The sequence below is a fragment of the Lepidochelys kempii genome, chromosome 1, assembly GCF_965140285.1.
Source record: "Lepidochelys kempii isolate rLepKem1 chromosome 1, rLepKem1.hap1, whole genome shotgun sequence".
NCBI classification, from domain to species: Eukaryota; Metazoa; Chordata; order Testudines; family Cheloniidae; genus Lepidochelys; species Lepidochelys kempii.
Genome location: NC_136380.1, coordinates 248,179,281 through 248,197,715, shown reverse-complemented (window position 1 = coordinate 248,197,715; position 18,435 = coordinate 248,179,281). Strand labels below are relative to the sequence as shown.

The 18,435-nt window shown below is 43.5% G+C and overlaps 1 protein-coding gene across 5 annotated transcripts in view; it reads left to right on the top strand.

The window, feature by feature from the left end:
- DGKI (diacylglycerol kinase iota) overlaps nt 1-18,435 on the top strand; it is a 280,987-nt gene that overhangs the window by 40,547 nt on the left and 222,005 nt on the right. The window contains exon 1 of one of the 5 annotated variants that reach the window (XM_073322092.1): nt 15,292-15,567. The exons of the other annotated variants lie outside the window; for them this stretch is intronic. Within the exon in view, the coding sequence (XP_073178193.1) occupies nt 15,479-15,567 (89 nt within the window). The 5' untranslated portion in view covers nt 15,292-15,478. Of the gene's footprint in view, nt 1-15,291; nt 15,568-18,435 lie in introns of those variants that run through there. 5 annotated transcript variants of the gene reach the window in all.

Below are 18,435 nucleotides of genomic sequence, written 5' to 3'. Positions count from 1 at the left end.
TAGGACAGGCCCCAATGTCTTGAAAAAAACTGACCACTTGACCGCTGCAGTCTTGAGGTGTGATTGCAGCTCGTTTAGACACACCTGGGCTAGCTTTAATCTCGCTAGCTGCCGCTCAAGTAAGTACCCAGAGTCCTGGGCAGGCTTGTACAGCCCATGCTGCAGTGGCTTCACTGCGAGTCCAGTACCTGAGCTATCTAGATCAAAAGCTTAGGTATGTCTACAAGAGCTGCAGTCACACTCGGGGATTGCAGTGTAGACAGACCCACTGTTGCATGGTTTGCATCAAATGGGGAAAAAGAAGGGATTGTGTTGGTTTGGCTGAGGGGAGAGAGAATGGCTGTTTGCTACCCCTGCTCTTCTACAGCCAACATGGGAAGGATGAACAGAGCATACTTTGAGATCAGCCGAAACACTGGAAGCAGAGCATCCATATGAATCTCCCAATTTATGTTCCCGTGCTCTGCAGTTTAGAGGAATAGAGTGGAAAACGAGAGAAGAGGAGCGAGAATGAGACAGATAAAAGATCCAATTCACCACTGCCCAATGGCAGTTGTGCAAAGAGGCCATAAAGCTCATGGATCCAGTTTCCTGGGGAATTCCCCTTGTGATAGAGGTCTTTCCTGACTGACACAGAGTTTAGCTCTACATGATTCTCAACACAAAGATCTCCAGGACGCATGGGTGGAATGCTGCTGGGTATTGTCAGCTACAAGAAGTGAGGCTGTGGGTAGCCAGATGTAAGTTACAGCAGCATTCAGGCTGCTACAGTGTGCACCAGAGGGTTAAGCAGCCCCCAGCCAGTCTAGGGAAGGGTAAGTGCACATGTGGTGTAAAACCATTAGGATTGTTTCCATGGATTATGTTCACAGACAGAATAATCTGTATTTCTATTATGCCTTAAGGAGGACTCTAGCTGTGAAGGTATCCACAAAGATTGGTGTACCCCAGTCTCTGTGTTACAAAGACAAACATTTCTTCAACCCCTCTGCCTTGCTGTGCTAAATTCAATTTCTCCTCCTCATTCCCCTTCTCTCTCATTCTCTGTGCACACAGGCCAGTTCAGTTCAGCTGATTCTTTCATTACTCTCTTCTAAGCTGTCTCTTCCTTTGACCTATCTGGCTTTTTTGTTTATAGAAAGATTCAACAGCTAAGGGGTAAATTCTCCTCATTGACACAGGTGCAGTCCCATAGATTTCAGTGGGTTTGTTGCCAGCATGAGAGGGGAATTTGGCCCTGATTCTGCATTTTTGAAGAGTAATTGTAGAAAGACTCAATGCTGATTGTTTGGTCTGACCCTGCTTATGTTATGTGAAATCATGGGAGCAGGAGGAAGGAGTGAGGCCAGTGACTAAAATGGTGTGTGCATCTGTGGAAGACTGGAGGGGCAGCAGTATTCTGTTTCAGAAGAAGAGAGAGAGGAACAGAGATCAGAGGAGAAAAATGAAAGTAGGGCATCTAGGGTCTTTAAATAGCAGGTCAGTCAGGGTTTGATTTTTCAGAGGGTACTGAAACTCCACTGCTCGCAAGTCAGTCAGAGCTGTGGAGTGCTCAGCACTGACAATCAGCGCAGTTCTTTAGGTGCCTATATATGGATATGAAAATCCTGGCCTGAGTGACTTGGCCAAGGTCACCTAGCAAATCAGGGCCAGAGCTAGGAATAGAGCTCATGAATCCTGACTCCCTCTCTTCTCCGCTGAGCACTGGATGATGCTCAATGCATCACCCACCTCTTTGCAGCCCTCCACTTACTCCCCCTCTTCCACTGCAGCACACACGGGCTCCTTTGTCTTTTAAGACCCATCACCATTTAGCCCCACCCCTTCTAGCCAATCTACTAACTTAGTGGACCACGGGCACTCGCCTTTGCTGTGACAACGATGGCAGCCTTCATTGCCCGCTCATCTGCTTTGCCTCAAGCACTGCCACCCTTCTTCCCATGCTACCCACCTATGCCTGGAGACAACTCCCTCGCCATATGTAAAGTGTATCCTCTCTTAGGTCTCTCCTCAAAACCAACTTCTGCTGCGAAGCCTACAAATCACTCCCATCTGGGGTTAGTTAGGCAAGTGACATTTCTGCTGATTTGCTGAATTTTGTTTGTTTTATGGTTGCCACCACCACCACTTCCTCCTCCTCCTCCTTCTCCCAACCCATCTCCACCCAGTGTGTCGGTTTTGTCCTATCTGCCACGCAGACTGTGAGCTTTCCAGCGTCTGAGACTTTCTTCTTCATTTCTTATCTAAAAGGCGCCTAGCACAATGGGGCCCTGAAACTTGACTGGAGTTCTCAAGTGATACCATAATACAAACTGAACTAATAATAACTATCCCCTAGACATGCCAGTGAGAATCTCCTCAAACACCCTTGTGTCAGGAAAGCAGCCACTATTTCTTCTCTGCCACCCTGGCCACCCTACTGCAATACCAGATCTGGTCAAATCTGGTTTTCTGAGTGAAAAACTTCAGTTTTTCAGGGGAAATTCAAATACTAAAACATTTTGGCTGACAACTGAAAAATTTTGATTTGGAAATGCTGATGCAGTACCTTACGGGAGTTGTAGTTTGCATGCCTCATGCCCCCATTTTCTTCTATGCCTGTTCAGAGTACTATGTCTTGCAATACATCATGGTCTCCCATCTTGGAGAGGAGAGGTGATATATCATGGGAGTTCTCAGCCATGGTGCATCATGGGAGAAGAAGTCTGGTAGAAAATTTTTGCCTTACTCAAAATCTCTCAGCTCCACAATCTCAATTCTCGTTTTGTGAGCTCTGTGCCCCTTCAGCTCCAAATATTTAAAAAACAAATTATAAAAGCCTAAGTACTTAGTCATTAGATTCTCAAGGTGAGCGGAGGATGAAAGAGGTTAAGTATAGCTCTTGTTGAGATCAGTGCAACATGGAAAATAACTAGGTTCATACAGCCTAGATAGAGATACTATAATGGAGGGCCTATTGAATGGCTCTTTTGCCAACCCCCGGCCTCAGGGAGGTTGATTGAGTGATTTCCTTAATTGGATTTTGTTTGTTGAACTCACTTTCTCACACTGTACATTTGAAATAAATCATTATAATCCTCCGTCTGTCTAGCAAACATAATTTCTCTGCCTGTGAAAGAATAATATTTTCCCCTTCAACACCAGGATATTGGTGTGGCTTTCAATTAAGTGAGAATAAAGCAGTGTATCGGGGGAGCATTTCCTGGCAGACGTTGTGTACATGTACCAGGGTGTGTCAACAAGGGGGACCTGAGAGGTCTTGTCAAACTGACTTGCGATGCGGCCATCTGTGATGTTAATAGTAAGATGTCAACCACCTGTATGTGTGACTGCCCTATAGAGGGAATGAGTGAATCTGGCTACACATACAATAGAGAGTATGCCTCGGGGACCTCATCTATACCAGCTAAACAGAGTTAAAATTTACCTGTGCCTAATGACGGTTTAAAAGCTGAAGATGGAGGATAGCAGGAGAAAACTGTGTACAGGACTTGCCTTAGGTGTGTGTGGAGTGCGGTGCTGTATAGTGCATAAGACTGTGTGTTTTAGGGGACCCCCTGTGATCTGAAAAGCCCTGATGTTCAGAACTCTGACAGGAGGTGGTTATTAACACGAATAGATTAGCTGGACGTGCAGAGAGACTGAGAAACCAGGTGATCATGAGAAGTGAAGGGAGTGGGATGAAGAGAATATGGGAACAGGAAAAATGTAGAAGATGGAGAAAAGCATTGAAGTGCAGGTGGGAGTCTGAGGCTGGAGAGACCGGATGAAATTTTGAGGATGCAGCATAAGAACCTAAATAGAATAGATCAGATGTTCTGAACTGGGGATGGGATATCTAGGGGGAGTGGTGAGCTTTCTGATAATTCTGTAGTTGTAGTGAAAGTGTGGGGAGGGGACAAAGCACCAGGTCACCACCACCACTCATGCAAATATTGTTTTTTGGGAGGGAGCACTCCAAGTTAAAAAAAAAAAAAAAAAAGAGCATATGCTCAGATGGGGCCTGATTCAAAAAAGGTTGAGAAATCCTGGAACAGAAGAAAAAAAAAACGAAGTGGGCTGTAAAACTGGGGAAGGGAGACACCTGAGAGAAAATGCTGCGGATTGTGGTAGGAGGAAAGCGGGAGAGAGGAGCCGGGGCTGGGAGACAGAGAAGGGAAAGAGAATGGGGGAGGGATCAAAAGATTAGTGCTGAAAATATGTGGAGATGAGAGGGAGAATGGAGGCAAGTGAGAGGAAGGGGTTTAACAGAGAAGAGAGAAAATCAAAGTAGTAGAGGGGGAAAAAAATCTTAAACTGTAAAAAAAACAACCCAACCCAGTTAGAAGGGGGGGAGGGAGAGAGAGGAGAATACTCAAAGGGAAGAAACAAATAGGTGAGAGAGGGAATCAGAGAAGAAAATAAGACTTGAAGAAAGAAGGGAAAAAAGCTTATCAAGGGAAAGATGCATTTAAAAAGTCAGAAAAATTATCAAAGATTAACCTGAGGGAGCCTTGGATACCAACAGCCTCAGAAAAAGGTGAACTCAGATGTAGAAGAGGAAAGCAGAGTATGGAGAAATAGCAGGGGAAGGCAAAAAGAAACAAAAGCTAAGGGAGATGGAGCACGTTATTTATTTTACAGCCATCAAAAGCTACACAGTTACGTTCATGCGAGCTCAGACCTCAAGCCTATTTCCTTTTCACTGAATCTGTAATGAGTGCTGTTCCAACTAAATGGGTAGCCTGGGGGACAAATTCCCTTCCCCAAAGAAACAAAAACTCAGCAGCTATGGCATACTCCCACCCCGAACAGCTGGGAAAACCTCCCCTGACATCTGCCTGCCCCCACATTTGTTATAGAAATCTGGGACCTGCACACTTTAATTCCTGTTTTATTATCATTATTCACAGAGAACCATCCATGTACATGAGGCTGCACAAAGTGCAAATTATGGAACTGATTACAGACCCTGCCTTGCAGGTTTTAGTCTAAAGGCAAAAGCCAGTACAATTCTCAAGAGCTAGGTCTGTACAGTTTGAGTGCTTCACAGAATGGGTGCCCTAGCACAGGGCCTTGTAAGATGTAGGACTAACCAGGGAGGGTGCATGGCATTGCTCCCATGTGTATCCTCATTCAGGCGTAAAGAAAAGGAGTACTTGTGGCACCTTAGAGACTAACCAATTTATTTGAGCATGAGCTTTCGTGAGCTACAGCTCACTTCATCGGATGCATACTGTGGAAACTGCAGAAGACATTATATACACAGAGACCATGAAACAATACCTCCTCCCACCCCACTCTCCTGCTGGTAATAGCTTATCTAAAGTGTTCATCAAGTTGGGCCATTTCCAGCACAAATCCAGGTTTTCTCACCCTCCACCCCCCCACACAAACTCACTCTCCTGCTGGTAATAGCCCATCCAAAGTGACCACTCTATTACCAGCAGGAGAGTGAGTTTGTGTGGGTGGGGGGGCGGAGGGTAAGAAAACCTGGATTTGTGCTGGAAATGGCCCAACTTGATGAACACTTTAGATAAGCTATTACCAGCAGGAGAGTGGGGTGGGAGGAGGTATTGTTTCATGGTCTCTGTGTATATAATGTCTTCTGCAGTTTCCACAGTATGCATCCGATGAAGTGAGCTGTAGCTCACGAAAGCTCATGCTCAAATAAATTGGTTAGTCTCTAAGGTGCCACAAGTACTCCTTTTCTTTTTGCGAATACAGACTAACACAGCTGTTACTCTGAAACCTCTCATTCAGGCATGGTAATCACAGAAGGCTCCATGGGGAGCCACAATGTAATGCTTCTTGTTTGGAGCCACCTAGGAAGTAGGGGTTAGAAATGTAGGGAACGGAAGTTTAGATCTTCTTCTTGAACCCAGTAAAAGTTCCTGCAGAGACAGTGGTTTGTCTTCACAGGAAAAGTCTTTGCCCACATTACTTGCCAGTTCCTAGAAATGTCGCCATTGCCATGGCAAATCTCACAGCAGGCACTTTGAGAGAACTTGTGACTGTACCCTAGGAACATGTCTCATGATTTCCAGCATGAGCTTGTTCAGACCTTTTTCCCTTGCTGCGTTGTGCCTGTGAAGGTAATGTGCCGAGAAAAGCAGATGTACGTGCCTTAGGAATGCACTTCTGGCTAAGTATTCTTACACTGTTATGCACAGAAGCACCTTAAACATCATTTTTGTCATCAAACAATTCCACTGGCTCCCCATTTATTTCAGGGTCCCGTTTTAAACTCACCTCCTAGTTTTTAAATCTTCCATGGGCTTGCTGTAGCCCAGGGTTGGAGTAAGCCAATACGTGGTAGTATACAGTACCAGACCTTTTCTGAGGGCTCCATTTCTACAGAATTCATCTTTCCATTTGAGAGACAAAAGGAGGGATGAAGGGTTGAGTCTGATTTTCAGAAATGTGGAGCACCTACAACTTCTGCTAACAAGCTGCAGGTATGCGACACCTCTGAAAATCAGGCTCAGTAAGGGTATGTCCACGCTGCAGCTGGGAGTGAGCCTCCCAGCCCAGGGAAACAGATTCACGCTAGAGGGGCTCCAGCTAGCCCACTAAAACTAGCAATATGGATGTTGCGGCTCGGGCAGCAGCTTGGACTCTTGTGCCCACCTGATCTCCTGGGTCTGAGCTTGGGTGGCTAGCCTGACTCTCTGCTGGTCACAACATCCACACGATTTCTAGCATGCTAGCTTGACTCCCACTAGCGCCAGTCTACCTACATGGGCTGGGAGGCTCACTCCTGGCTGCAGTGTAGAAATACCCTAAGTTTCTAGTCCTCATGGCAGAACCAACAGAATGTGAAGCCCAAGCAATGTGGCCTGAGTCTTCAGGCAGACAGAAGGTATGAGTTGCTCCTATTCACCTCATTGGAATGAAATCTATGAAATCTTACAATGATGCTACTAATTAACTAAGCAATGCGTTCCCCCACTCGATCCCTGCTTCAGCCTATCCAATAGACTTGGTCTCTCTACATATTACTGTTCTGCCTCCTTTGCAGTATTATTAGCCTCTCTTCTGGCCTCAACAACTTCTCATGCAACAGCCACTCCCTCTGCAGCTCTCATCATCCTGCACAGCCTTTCATGTATTGCTCTTCCTCCCTGATTTTCCATTTCTGGCGCATCTTTACATTTCTCTCTTCTGTTTCTATTCTATATAGTGCTCATTGTTGAAATTCTGTATTAACAGTAAAGCAGTCTGGGATACAATTTGTATGAAATGAAATGGTCTTGCGTTACAGCTACATCTGGTCCCCAAGGCAGAATTTCGATGCTGCGCTGGCTACATCGACATAGCTGAAGTCATGCCATTACCTCCTTGGTCTGTGTGATGTATACAGGCTTCGCAAAAAGAAAAGGAGTACTTGTGGCACCTTAGAGACTAACCAATTTATTTGAGCATGAGCTTTCGTGAGCTACAGCTCACTTCATCGGATGCATACCGTGGAAACTGCAGAAGACATTATATACACACAGAGACCACGAAACAATACCTCCTCCCACCCCACTCTCCTGCTGGTCGGGAGAGTGGGGTGGGAGGAGGTATTGTTTCGTGGTCTCTGTGTGTATATAATGTCTTCTGCAGTTTCCACGGTATGCATCCGATGAAGTGAGCTGTAGCTCACGAAAGCTCATGCTCAAATAAATTGGTTAGTCTCTAAGGTGCCACAAGTACTCCTTTTTTTTTTGCGAAGACAGACTAACACGGCTGTTACTCTGAAACCTATACAGGCTTGTGAGCCTGTCAAACTGCTGCTCTCTACTGGATGGAATAGGTCAGGCTTTCTCAAGTGTATCAGTTCCTTCTGGTAGTTGGCCTTTGGGGCACTATTCCATTAGCTCATCAGGCCTTTTGGTAGTTTAAGTTTTGGATCGCAGGTTTTGAGCTCTTTTCTCTATGCTGCATGTATATGCTTTAGCTGACAACTGAGGAGGATACTGAGGGTCTTTGCTCATGTGCTGTGGAAAATCCAACATGAAGTGGACTTGCCTTTCGCAGAGTAAAAAGATAAGAGCTGAACACTTCTACAGCTCTCCTGGCTGCAAGAACACACCTATATGCTTCATGCAGAAGGTTCTCTGTGCCATCATCCTAGAATATACAGGCCAACATTTTGAAATCTAGAGCCAATAGGGATAAAATAAAATAGCTCAGCTGGAATACACTGGACTAGAAAGCTTTTTGGAAGGATGGTAGGAAAACAATAAATGGTTTGGTAAAAAAAGTAGGGGAAGGGTCTCTTCATCCTAAATAAGGACAGTTGGCATGCAGGCTAGAGGGAAAAAATACAGGTTTTCTCATCTATGACATCTATTAAACTAAATCAAGAGTATAAAGAGGGCTCATTTGTTCTCTTTTTATAAAAATTTAAAATAACACTATGTATTGAGACTCATCACTGATCCTTGTTAACTGCCTCCCACCGTGTCTGGGTTTTTAACCACATTGTGCAAAGCTGACAAAGAAGGTCAGGAACTCTCAGCCTGGTCCTCCGCTCCCTGTTCCTGTAAAATGAACCTGCCTCTTCTCATCTCTAAGGGGTTTTACTTACCCCGATTGGTATTAGTGTGGCTGCATGTAAACGCTTTATCTCATTAATCGCTGGTGTTGCCATTCTAGTGCTTGTTTGGGGAATTTTTCCTGTTTGTTTTAGACATTAAATATTTCAAGCTTCCATTTGTGTGTGTATTTGTTTCAGTTGGTGAGAGAGAAAGCTGTTTGAACAATCTCACTCTCTTTCCCTTCCCTGTGTTCCCTGCCTTTCCTCCAGCACTGGCTGTTCAAATGATAGTGAGAAGAAAAGGATTCTCTTTTATACTATGTGGCTTTTTTGGTGATCTTGGGCTAAGAGTTTCTCATTATGAGATTTCCAACTTATGCAGATATCTAAAGTTATGGTTTTTTTTTAAAGTCGTGGTGTTGTACTATCCATCCTGCCAAGTGCCCATTGTCTGTCACATGACCACAATGGGGTTGGTTTTAGATTCTTTCCTCTTCCCACCATGCAATCTGAGTGGCTGCTCTGAGACCACGACTGTGCATCACTAGATAATGACTGCTCCCAAGTAAACTGAATAGCATAAATGCCATAAAATGCCAGACCGTCTCTATTTGTATATTCTGTTGGGAATTGGGACAAATTGTTTATTTCCATACAACTATATACTTGCAGTCTAAAATGGCATTTATTTCAGATTAAGGAAAATAATACCAAGAAAGAACAAAAGCAAAAGTGGCACGAGAGAGACTGCATGTGTTTGTGTGTCTCCTTTGTAACAGGATACAGCAACTGTGAGAACAAAACTACTGTTGTCTCAGCACAAGCAGGAACAGATCCTCAGCTGTACTCAAGGAGTTCATATGCTCTCTTTATGGAGGCTCAACTCATAATGCCATAGCAAAGTTGAATTCAGTTTTGCACTTAAAACAGGGAATTGACCTCATTGTTATATATGAGGAATACAGTATACACTCCCCCAAATTACAGTGTATAGTCTTTAAGAACAAAATGAATTTACAAGTAAATCCTCTAATTCAGTTGAGTTTAAATTAATTTAAAAATGGGTCTTTTAAGTATGTCATTCTTTGTCCCAAATGATCTTAATAATGGAATAACAGACTCTTCCAACTTTCCAAATAGTTAAAATTAATTGAAATCTTGCGCATAGGCTATATTTGTAGAAATTAGGTTGAAATTAAGCTAAATTGTTATTAGGTATTATTTTATCCAATTGCTATGAGTATGTAGGCTACGTACAAGGTCAGGTCAACAGCCCCGATAAGTTGTGGTTGCTATGAAATCAGAGGTAACTCAACCAGTCACCACTTGTAGTAACACCATAAGAGGAAAAAATAGGGAAAAACCTTAATCAATATAAGATTTCAGGATTGTCACTCCCTGCCACTCTGAAGCCTAGAATGTTTGTTGAGTCAGTATGAAGTGATGGAAACAGCATGCTTGAGAATTCTTTTTATTCACAATATCACTGGCTCAGTCATCACTGGGTTGTGCAGTCTGTTGTCATCTAGTTTTTAAGTTTCCAGACACTTTGACTTTACAAATTATTACCATGTAGTATACAGCTACAGTAATGCATGTATTCATCTGTGCCATGCCAAGAGTCCTAGACCATTGGGATATCAGAGGTAAATCAACCAATAAACGTCCTTACAGACGCTCCCTGGGTTACGCAAGACCCGATTTATGCAAATCTGCAAAGTTCCGTAAGCTAGAAATAGGAGGGTTTTTATTTTTTGCACAATGGTTGGGTATACGTTTCCGACTTATGAAAATTCGACTTATGCAAGGCGTTCCGGAATGGAAAGATTGCATAAATTGGGGAGCGTCTGTCTCCACAGTTAATTTGGAAGCAAGTTTCATTGGTTGTATGAGGATGAGTGAACAGATGGTGGATTACTAGGCCCAGTTGCCATGCCTGTGTGGAGTTGGCAACACTGGTGACAGCCTAAAGGGTTTCTGTTATTAGTATGTCTATAAAAAATCAGTTCAATCTAATCTGAGATCACAAATACTAAAATGCTGTAATCATATTTGTACAGTTATTGCATGATGTCTTTTTAGGACAGAGTTATGGTTGTTTAGGTGTTTTAACTGTGTATTTCCATACCTGTTTGGATTTCTTTTAAGTGTAGCCTTAAGTCTGACTTTCCTGGGCTTGTGATAACTGTTTTTTGGGATAATTAAAACATTCCTGCAATGTGGGGGTTTTTAAACCTGTTTTTTACCCTTACTGGTATGTACTCTCAACCTACACTCCATTTTACTGTATTTTTTTTTGGTCTGGGAATAAATAAATCTGCATATGCTGAATTAACCTATAGATCTGGGGGAGCAGCCATGCTTTCCAAAGAGAGACTCAAATGAACAGAGAAGAAGGAAACTCAGGAGCAGACACATCTGTAAGACATAGATTCTTGTTTTGCTCAAATGTTTAAGGCTTTTGTTCCTTCACTGCATTTTGGAGTAAATAGACTGACCATTTTCTTGACTTTGTGACCCACTGGATATACAGACCCCTGGATCAGGAGCATTCACTTTTAGTTCAAGAATCTCCAAACAGTTAATTTTCAGATGATCTCTGCTCCTTTTCATCATCACGGATTTTATGGCAGGAAGGTGATGCTGTGAGGCAAGTCTATGTCCTTTTCTACCATAGGGATTGTCAAGGTTCCCTCCTCACTCTGAACTCTGGGGTACAGCTGTGGGGACCTGCATGAAAGCCCCCAAAGTTTATATTCTACCAGCTTAGGTTAAAAATTTCCCCAAAGCACAAATTCCTTTCCTTGTCCTTGGACGGTATTGCTGCCACCACCAAGTGACTTACAAAAAAATTCAGGAAAGGGTCATTTGGAGTCCCTATTCCCCCCAAATATCCCCCCAAGCCCCTTCACCCCTTTCCTGGGGAGGCTTGAGAATAATATACCAACTAATTGGTTACAGTGTAAGCACAGACCAAACCCTTTGGTTTTTAGGACACTAAAAATCAATCAGGTTCTTAAAAGAAAAAACTTTATCATAAAAAAAAAAGTAAAAAAAAAATCACACCTGGAAAATCAGGGTTGGAAGGTAACTTTACAGGGTAATAAAAAGATTTTAAACACAAAGGACTCCCCTCTGAACTCAGCTTGACATTTACAAAAAACAGGAATAAAACTACCTTTTAACATAGAAAAAATTCACAAGCTAAAACAAAAGATAATCTAACGCATTTCCTTGCCTCACTTACAATTTTTGTAATTCTTAGATGGGTTATTCCAGGTATATTTTCAGGAGATGATGTCCCTGATTGGCTTCTCTCTCCGTCCGGAGAGGGAACAAAGAGAGCACAAACAAAACCTCCCCTCTCAGATTTGAAAGTATCTTCTTTCCTTATTGGTCCTTTTGGTCAGGTGCCAACCAGGTTATTTGAACTTCTTATACCCTTACAGGTAAAGATTCAGTACAGCTGCCCAGGAGGGATTTTATGCTACCCTTATCTGTATGTTTGTGACAGGGATTTGGCCCAATTATAGTCAGTGGTAGTTACCAATGTAGCTGCAACAGTATAATCCCTAGACTAGTATAGGCAGGTCACAATTTGCCTTGGTGGAGCTCACACCTGCTTGGAAATGGGTTAAGTTTCACTGATGTAAATTGCACTTTGCCTTGTCCACACTAAGGTTTTACATTGGTGCAGCTCTGTCAGTAGTTGCCTACAGATGGCTGAAATTGGGGCAAATCTCCATTAGAAAAGGCCTAATCTAGTGTTTGGAGAAAGGATGCTGAAGAAAGAGAGTAGGCAACTTTCCAGAAATAGAAGATCTTTTACATTTTCAAAACCTCTATGATCCACAAAATAAGGGTGGATGAACTAGATCATATAAAATAAGAATTGCCTGTAACCATCACCCAAATCCAGAAGCAAGGAATTCTGGATCTCAAAAGGATAGGGTTAATTACGTATAAAAATAATCTCCTCCCCACAAACTCATAAAAATGAAAGTGTGTGCTTGTGGGTTCCAGCCAGAAGCAGAGGTGGAAGTGGGCAACTGCCATAAAGAGAACTTTTCTTGTGGTGTTTCTATCCTGACCAAAAGCAGGAAATACCAGCAAACTCATACGGGAGATTTTCATGTGATTTCCAGCCTGACTCTGCAGGCACAAATGGTTTGGCTAAACAGCTAGGGGCAAATAAAGAGGTGACATGTCAGGCATTGCAAGCTGCTGTAATTTAGATGCAGAGGGTCTGGAAGAGGAGGGAAAGCAACTAGTCAAGAAGGCGTATGTTAAAGCAGGTCAGACGCTGGTTTACAATGCATCTTCTTGCCTTTGTCTTGCTCCTTAGGTGTGTGAGTTAAACAAGACCAGAGCTAGATATTTTCCCACTTGAGGAATCACTCCAAGGGGTGTGCTAGGGGTAACTAGATGTGAGCTGTGCTGGTTGGGCGCTCCTGGATACTGCTGCTATTGCGGATTGGGGCACCTTAATAGGACATGAGCTAGACCAGTGCTAATATGGCTGCCCAGGTGGTGGCAGGGCTGGAGGTGCCCTTGCAGAGTCAGAGCCCTAAGCAGCCTGTGCCTAATGCCAGCCATGGAGTTAACCACCTGAGATTCCCTTGCACCCACTTACTAATGAACAACCCACATCACCTTAAATATTGCCTCTGAGTTTTTGGGCCCATGTGCCAATTGAGCCAATTTGAGCTTCACCATCGCTGCTAAAAAATGTAAAGCTTTTTAATGTGACTAGCAAACTAAGCTTAACGCTTGATAGTGTGGATATTTTTTTAGGATCACATAAAATATGAAGTACTCCTCTTCCTCAACCCTGCAGATTTAACTGAAAGTGTTTTTACCTTACTCTCACTTGAGTCTCTGGTTCTCAGAAACTAGCTCACGTTAGGACCCCAGGGGGAAGCCTTCATCAGATACTGGCAAATGTTGGTCATGTTGTGTGTTTATTTATAGTAGGCTCATGTTTAAGTACCATGTAGTTCTTTTCTTAGTATGGGATGGACAAGCTCAGCTATGAATTATCCAAGCAGCTAATGATAATACAAGGGAAGCTATGTAAGGCAGGTGCTCAGAGGGAGGTGGGATCCAGGGGATTGAAAAGAAAGGACTCTTGCTTAGTATGAAATCCTCTCAATTGTTTATTACCAATAATAATTATTAATAACAAAGATGTCTGCACAATTTTGTTAGGATATAGATATTCAGGCCTGTCTGTAAAGGCCTATACTCTAAGAATTTAGGTGTATTCTTATCACTTAGCTAGTTATAGAGGTACAAAACAAGAATCAAAATCAGTCTGCCTGTTTATAAACCTTCTCTCACTATCATAGTCTAAGGCTTGGTCTTAGGGTAAGGTCTTTGGCTAAGCAGCAGAGGCAGCCATAAGCTGGAAATTGAATGGTCATGTCCTCACCAGTCACACTGAAATAAGGCAGTTTTGGGCTGTTGGAAAGGTGATCCGATCTATCACCTCCAGAGAAAGGGAAGAGCCTAGAAGATTTAAAGAAAACTTAGTTTGATAGCATCCTGTCTGGCAAGAATTCGCTTATCAATAGCTGGGGTGTGAAATCCTCATTTCTTTGTTGTTCTGTCACTGTAGTCCCTATTTCCTTATTGTTTGTCTTGTATTGTGTAATCTCTGTCTGGTTCTGTGATTGTTGCTGTCTGCTGTACAATTAATTTTGTTGGGTGTAAACCAATTAAGGTGGTGGGATATAATTGGTTAGATAATCATGTTACAATATGTTAGGATTGGTTGGTTAAATTTCCGTAAAATGATTGGTTAAGGTATAGCGAAGCAGAACTCAAGTTTTACTACATAGTCTGCAATCAATCAGGAAGTGTAGGGTGGAAGGTGGGTGGGAAATTGGAATGTTTTGCTAAGGGAGAGAATGGGAACAGGGACACAGGCAAGGCTCTGTGGCATCAGAGCTGGGAAAGGGGACACTGAGGAATGAAATTGGAATAATTGCTTGCTGGAAGTTCATCCCAATAAACATCAAATTGTTTGCACCTTTGGACTTTGGGTATTGTTGCTCTCTGTTCATGTGAGGACTAGGGAAATGAGAGGGTGAAGAAATAAGCTCTCTAACAAATGTCATTGTGATTCTCCAATTTTACCTTCCTTTCCAACTGCCTGTTATCTGCCTCATTTGTCTTTATTTTTTAGCCAATCCTAGTTGGTGTTTTTTCTCTTGCATTTTGGCAATGCTTCAACCAGGTGTTCTCACTCTTTTTGTCTTCCTCTGTCTTTCTCAGGCCCAGATTTTATTATTTTTGTTGGTAAAATTTCTTTGTATAAAACTCAGGCACCTGTAGTCCTAAAGGGAGGGTGTATTTTTCTTTGAATGGAAGTTGCACTGTGGCTTTTGCTTCTCTCATTTCCCCTGTCTCCTCCAAAAGACAGTAATTTGCATTTAAGGGATTTAGAGGTGAGGAAGGGAGAAAATAAAAGGGATGTCAGAGCCTCTCATCTTTGTCCAGGATAAAGCTGATTATGCCCTATACGCACTGGCCATTTTTGTTTGTTTGTTGCTTTCTCTTACTCAAGCGTGGCAAGTGGAGAGGACTGTGTGAACTCTGCTCGTGACAGCAGCTCAGGTTCTGACACCATCTGCCAGTTAATCCACTTGCCAGGGAAGAGTCTGACGTAGGAGTGTGTATATGTATACATGCTTGCCTTTTAGCCATATATCATTTAAACAGACTCCTGCTTCAGCTTGTGAGCTGATCAGCTTGTGAGCACCATTTGTGTTAAAAGATTGGCCTTGGATTCTTTTTCTTTTTTCCTTAACCTCCTTTTTCAGTTTGATTTATTTATCTAGATGGGAGGCGGGGGAAGGAGTTGACTGGTGAATTTTGCAGGGGATTTCCCTGAAGACTGAACTCATATCTGCTTTTCATATAGCCTGCCCATTTTAGGCACTGGATTTTTGGTCTTGGCTTTTCCTGGAAGCTATGAGTGCGGGATGCATGGATTTCTTTTGTAAAAGCAGCAGGAAGCAGAGCAGGTGTAAATTGTCTGTGTCAGGCTCCTTGGATAGCTGGTAAGTGTGCATTTGCAGGAATGGCTGCTTCTTAGCTTTGTGGCCAGTTTTGCTTGGCTGCTGTCCCCAAGTGTTTCATGTATACCAAGCTCTCCCTCTCCTCCTCCTCCTCCTAATAATACATTGCTTCCATGAAGAACTCCACCTATAGCACAACATGACACACTGTATTGTATTGTATCAGCTCACTTACCTTTAGAGGGGTGTGTGTGTGTGTTTGTTTGGCACAATTAATTGATTAGACAAGGCCATATTAGCTTACAGCATTACTGTGTATATACCTACTGCTATAGAGAATGACTCAAGATCTCAAACTGGATGGAGGATTAGGTGGGGGACAGAGTACACACTTGGAAATGCTAATTCTTTTTGTAGTCTTTAGACAGCTCAAATCATGCAATGTTTCTGCTGCATGCTAAGAAACAGCTTGTAATCACTTTTGAGAAATTGTAACTGTTTCTCCCAAGGGTCCCTCATGTCTGTCTCCAAATTCTGGAGATTTCTCCCACCCACCTGTCTAGTTTTAATCCTCTCCCTGTCCCTGCTAACCCTGGCTCTTGAGGCCTAATTCTGGACCCTGTCTTGGCTGAGGAGCAATGAATGACTTTCCCTACAAAGTAAAGTATTCTAGTTTAAAGGTTCTGACTTTCCTGCATCCCTGTCCCTCTCAGGCAAGGGGCCAAGCACCTGGTTCATCTGCTTGACACTGCTGGGCATCAGGGCCAACTTCAATCTGGCTTCTGCCATCCCATTTAGGGCCTGACCAAAGCTCACTGAAGTCAGTGCAAAGACTTCCTTGGACTTCAGTGAGCTTTTCATCCTACCCTGAGTGTGGCTTTTATCTGTGCCTGTGAGATGCTGCTTTGCCTAGTGGTTGGATCTTCTGCTACATCTCCCTTTGCAGAACCTCTCTCTTTCTTGCTCTTTTCATATCATGCCATTGCCATTAAGGTTATTTGTTTTGGGACCTTCACCGCAATTTTTGTGTCTTGCTGAGAGAGGACCAGAAGAGACCAAACATTCAGATGCACCTTGAGTTCGTCCAACTGGACCTTAAACAAAACTTTTTAAGGATTTATACTGAATAATGTTTATTAATTAGAAAAGGAAAGAAACTTCATTACACCCATTGCAAATGGATTTTTACAGACATAGCTATTTAATCAGCAATTGTAATGAAATTCATTTGATTCTACTTTTAAGAGAAAATAGTTATTTGGCCCTCCCTGTGCTTGCTCTCAAAGGTATTCGAAAAGGGGTTTATTTAATATCATAATGAAATGTATTGATGAGACCTGACAAAGTCTCCCCTTTCCACCATCAAAATTGCTTTCATTTTTCATTTCTAAAGGAGACAGGGGAGTAATGCTCCAGCCTCAGCCTGTGCAGAGAGATTGAGCCAATAAAGAAATAATATTTCAGACAATAATCAATGAAAGAATTTCTCTCCCAGGCCTAATTTCCAATATCAATTACTAACTCAAATAGTTCTTTACAAGATGCTTCCAAACATCAGGTTATTTATTTAAACTAGCTCTCTAGAATAAAGTAATTGATGAATTAGCTGAATAGTGTGAAACTGGTGTTTCTATGGAATCTTACACAAAAATGTTTGCTGTTTCATCTGGAAAATTTTGTACCCTTCAAATTTTTCTGTACCTTTCTTTCCCCCTCATGAAGGTGGAAATTTGATATTTAAAGCCAACTGTTGCTCAGAAATAGATTCATTTGTTGAGTGGATATGATCCATTTAGAGTGAAAAGTTTGTAAAACGGGCCCCTTATTTGAGTTCATAACATGCAGAAACCCCCCCAATTTCAAGTAAGTTTGCCATTCTGTTATGCCTGTCTTTCACACTTCTGATATCTCAACAGGGTAGGGTAAAAGAACCCTCCGCTTTTAAACCTTCTCAAAGGATTCAGCAACAAAGTTCAGTATGTCTCTCTCTCTCTCTCATAATCATATCTGATTGCATAAAACTGAACACCCTTGCCCTGCCCCCTTCCCTGAGGCCCTGTCCCCCGCTCTCTCCATCCCCCTTCCCTCTGTCGCTTGCTCTCCCCCACCCTCACTCATTTGCTTATTTTCACTGGGCAGGGGCTTGGGGTGTGGGAGGGGGCGAGAGCTCCGGCTGAGGGTGCGGGCTCTTGGGTGGGGCTGGGGATGAGGGGTTTGGGGTGCAGGAGGGGGCAAGAGGGAGTTTGGGGTGTGGAGTTTGGGGTGCAGGAGGGGGCATGGGGTGCAGGGCGTGGTGCAAGAGGGAGTTTGGGGTGTGGACTCTGGGAGGGAGTTTGGGTGCAGGAGGGGGCTCAGGGCTGGGGGTAGGGGTATGGGAGGGGATTTGGGGTGCGGGCCCTGGGCAGCGCTTACCTCAGGCAGCTCCTGGAAGTGGCTGGCATCTCCCTCCGGCTTGTAGGTGCAGGGGTAGCCAGGGGGCTCTGCACGCTGACCCTGTCCACAGCCACTGCTCCTGCAGCTAGCCAATGGCCACAGTTCCTGGCCAATGGGAGCTGCGGTGCCTGTGCTATGGGCAGTGGTACCGCATGGAGCCCCCCTGCTCCTACAAGCCGGAGGGACATGCTGGCCGCTTCCAGGAGCTGAGTGGAGCTGGCTGCTGTGGCCAGCGAGACTTTTAGTGGCCGATCAGCTGTGCTGGCCGGAGCCACCAGGGTCACATTTTGACTGGGCGTTCTGGTAAAAAACCAGATGTCTGGCAACCCTACTCAGCATTAGTATGGCACTCATCTCTGGAGCCCCTCACAACCCCCTGGAGGTTTTGGCTGAGACATGCAGGGAAGTGTTGAAGTACCATAACACAGGCTGTTCCCATTGTTCTCCTGGTCAAACAGAAGCAGAAATGACTGGAAA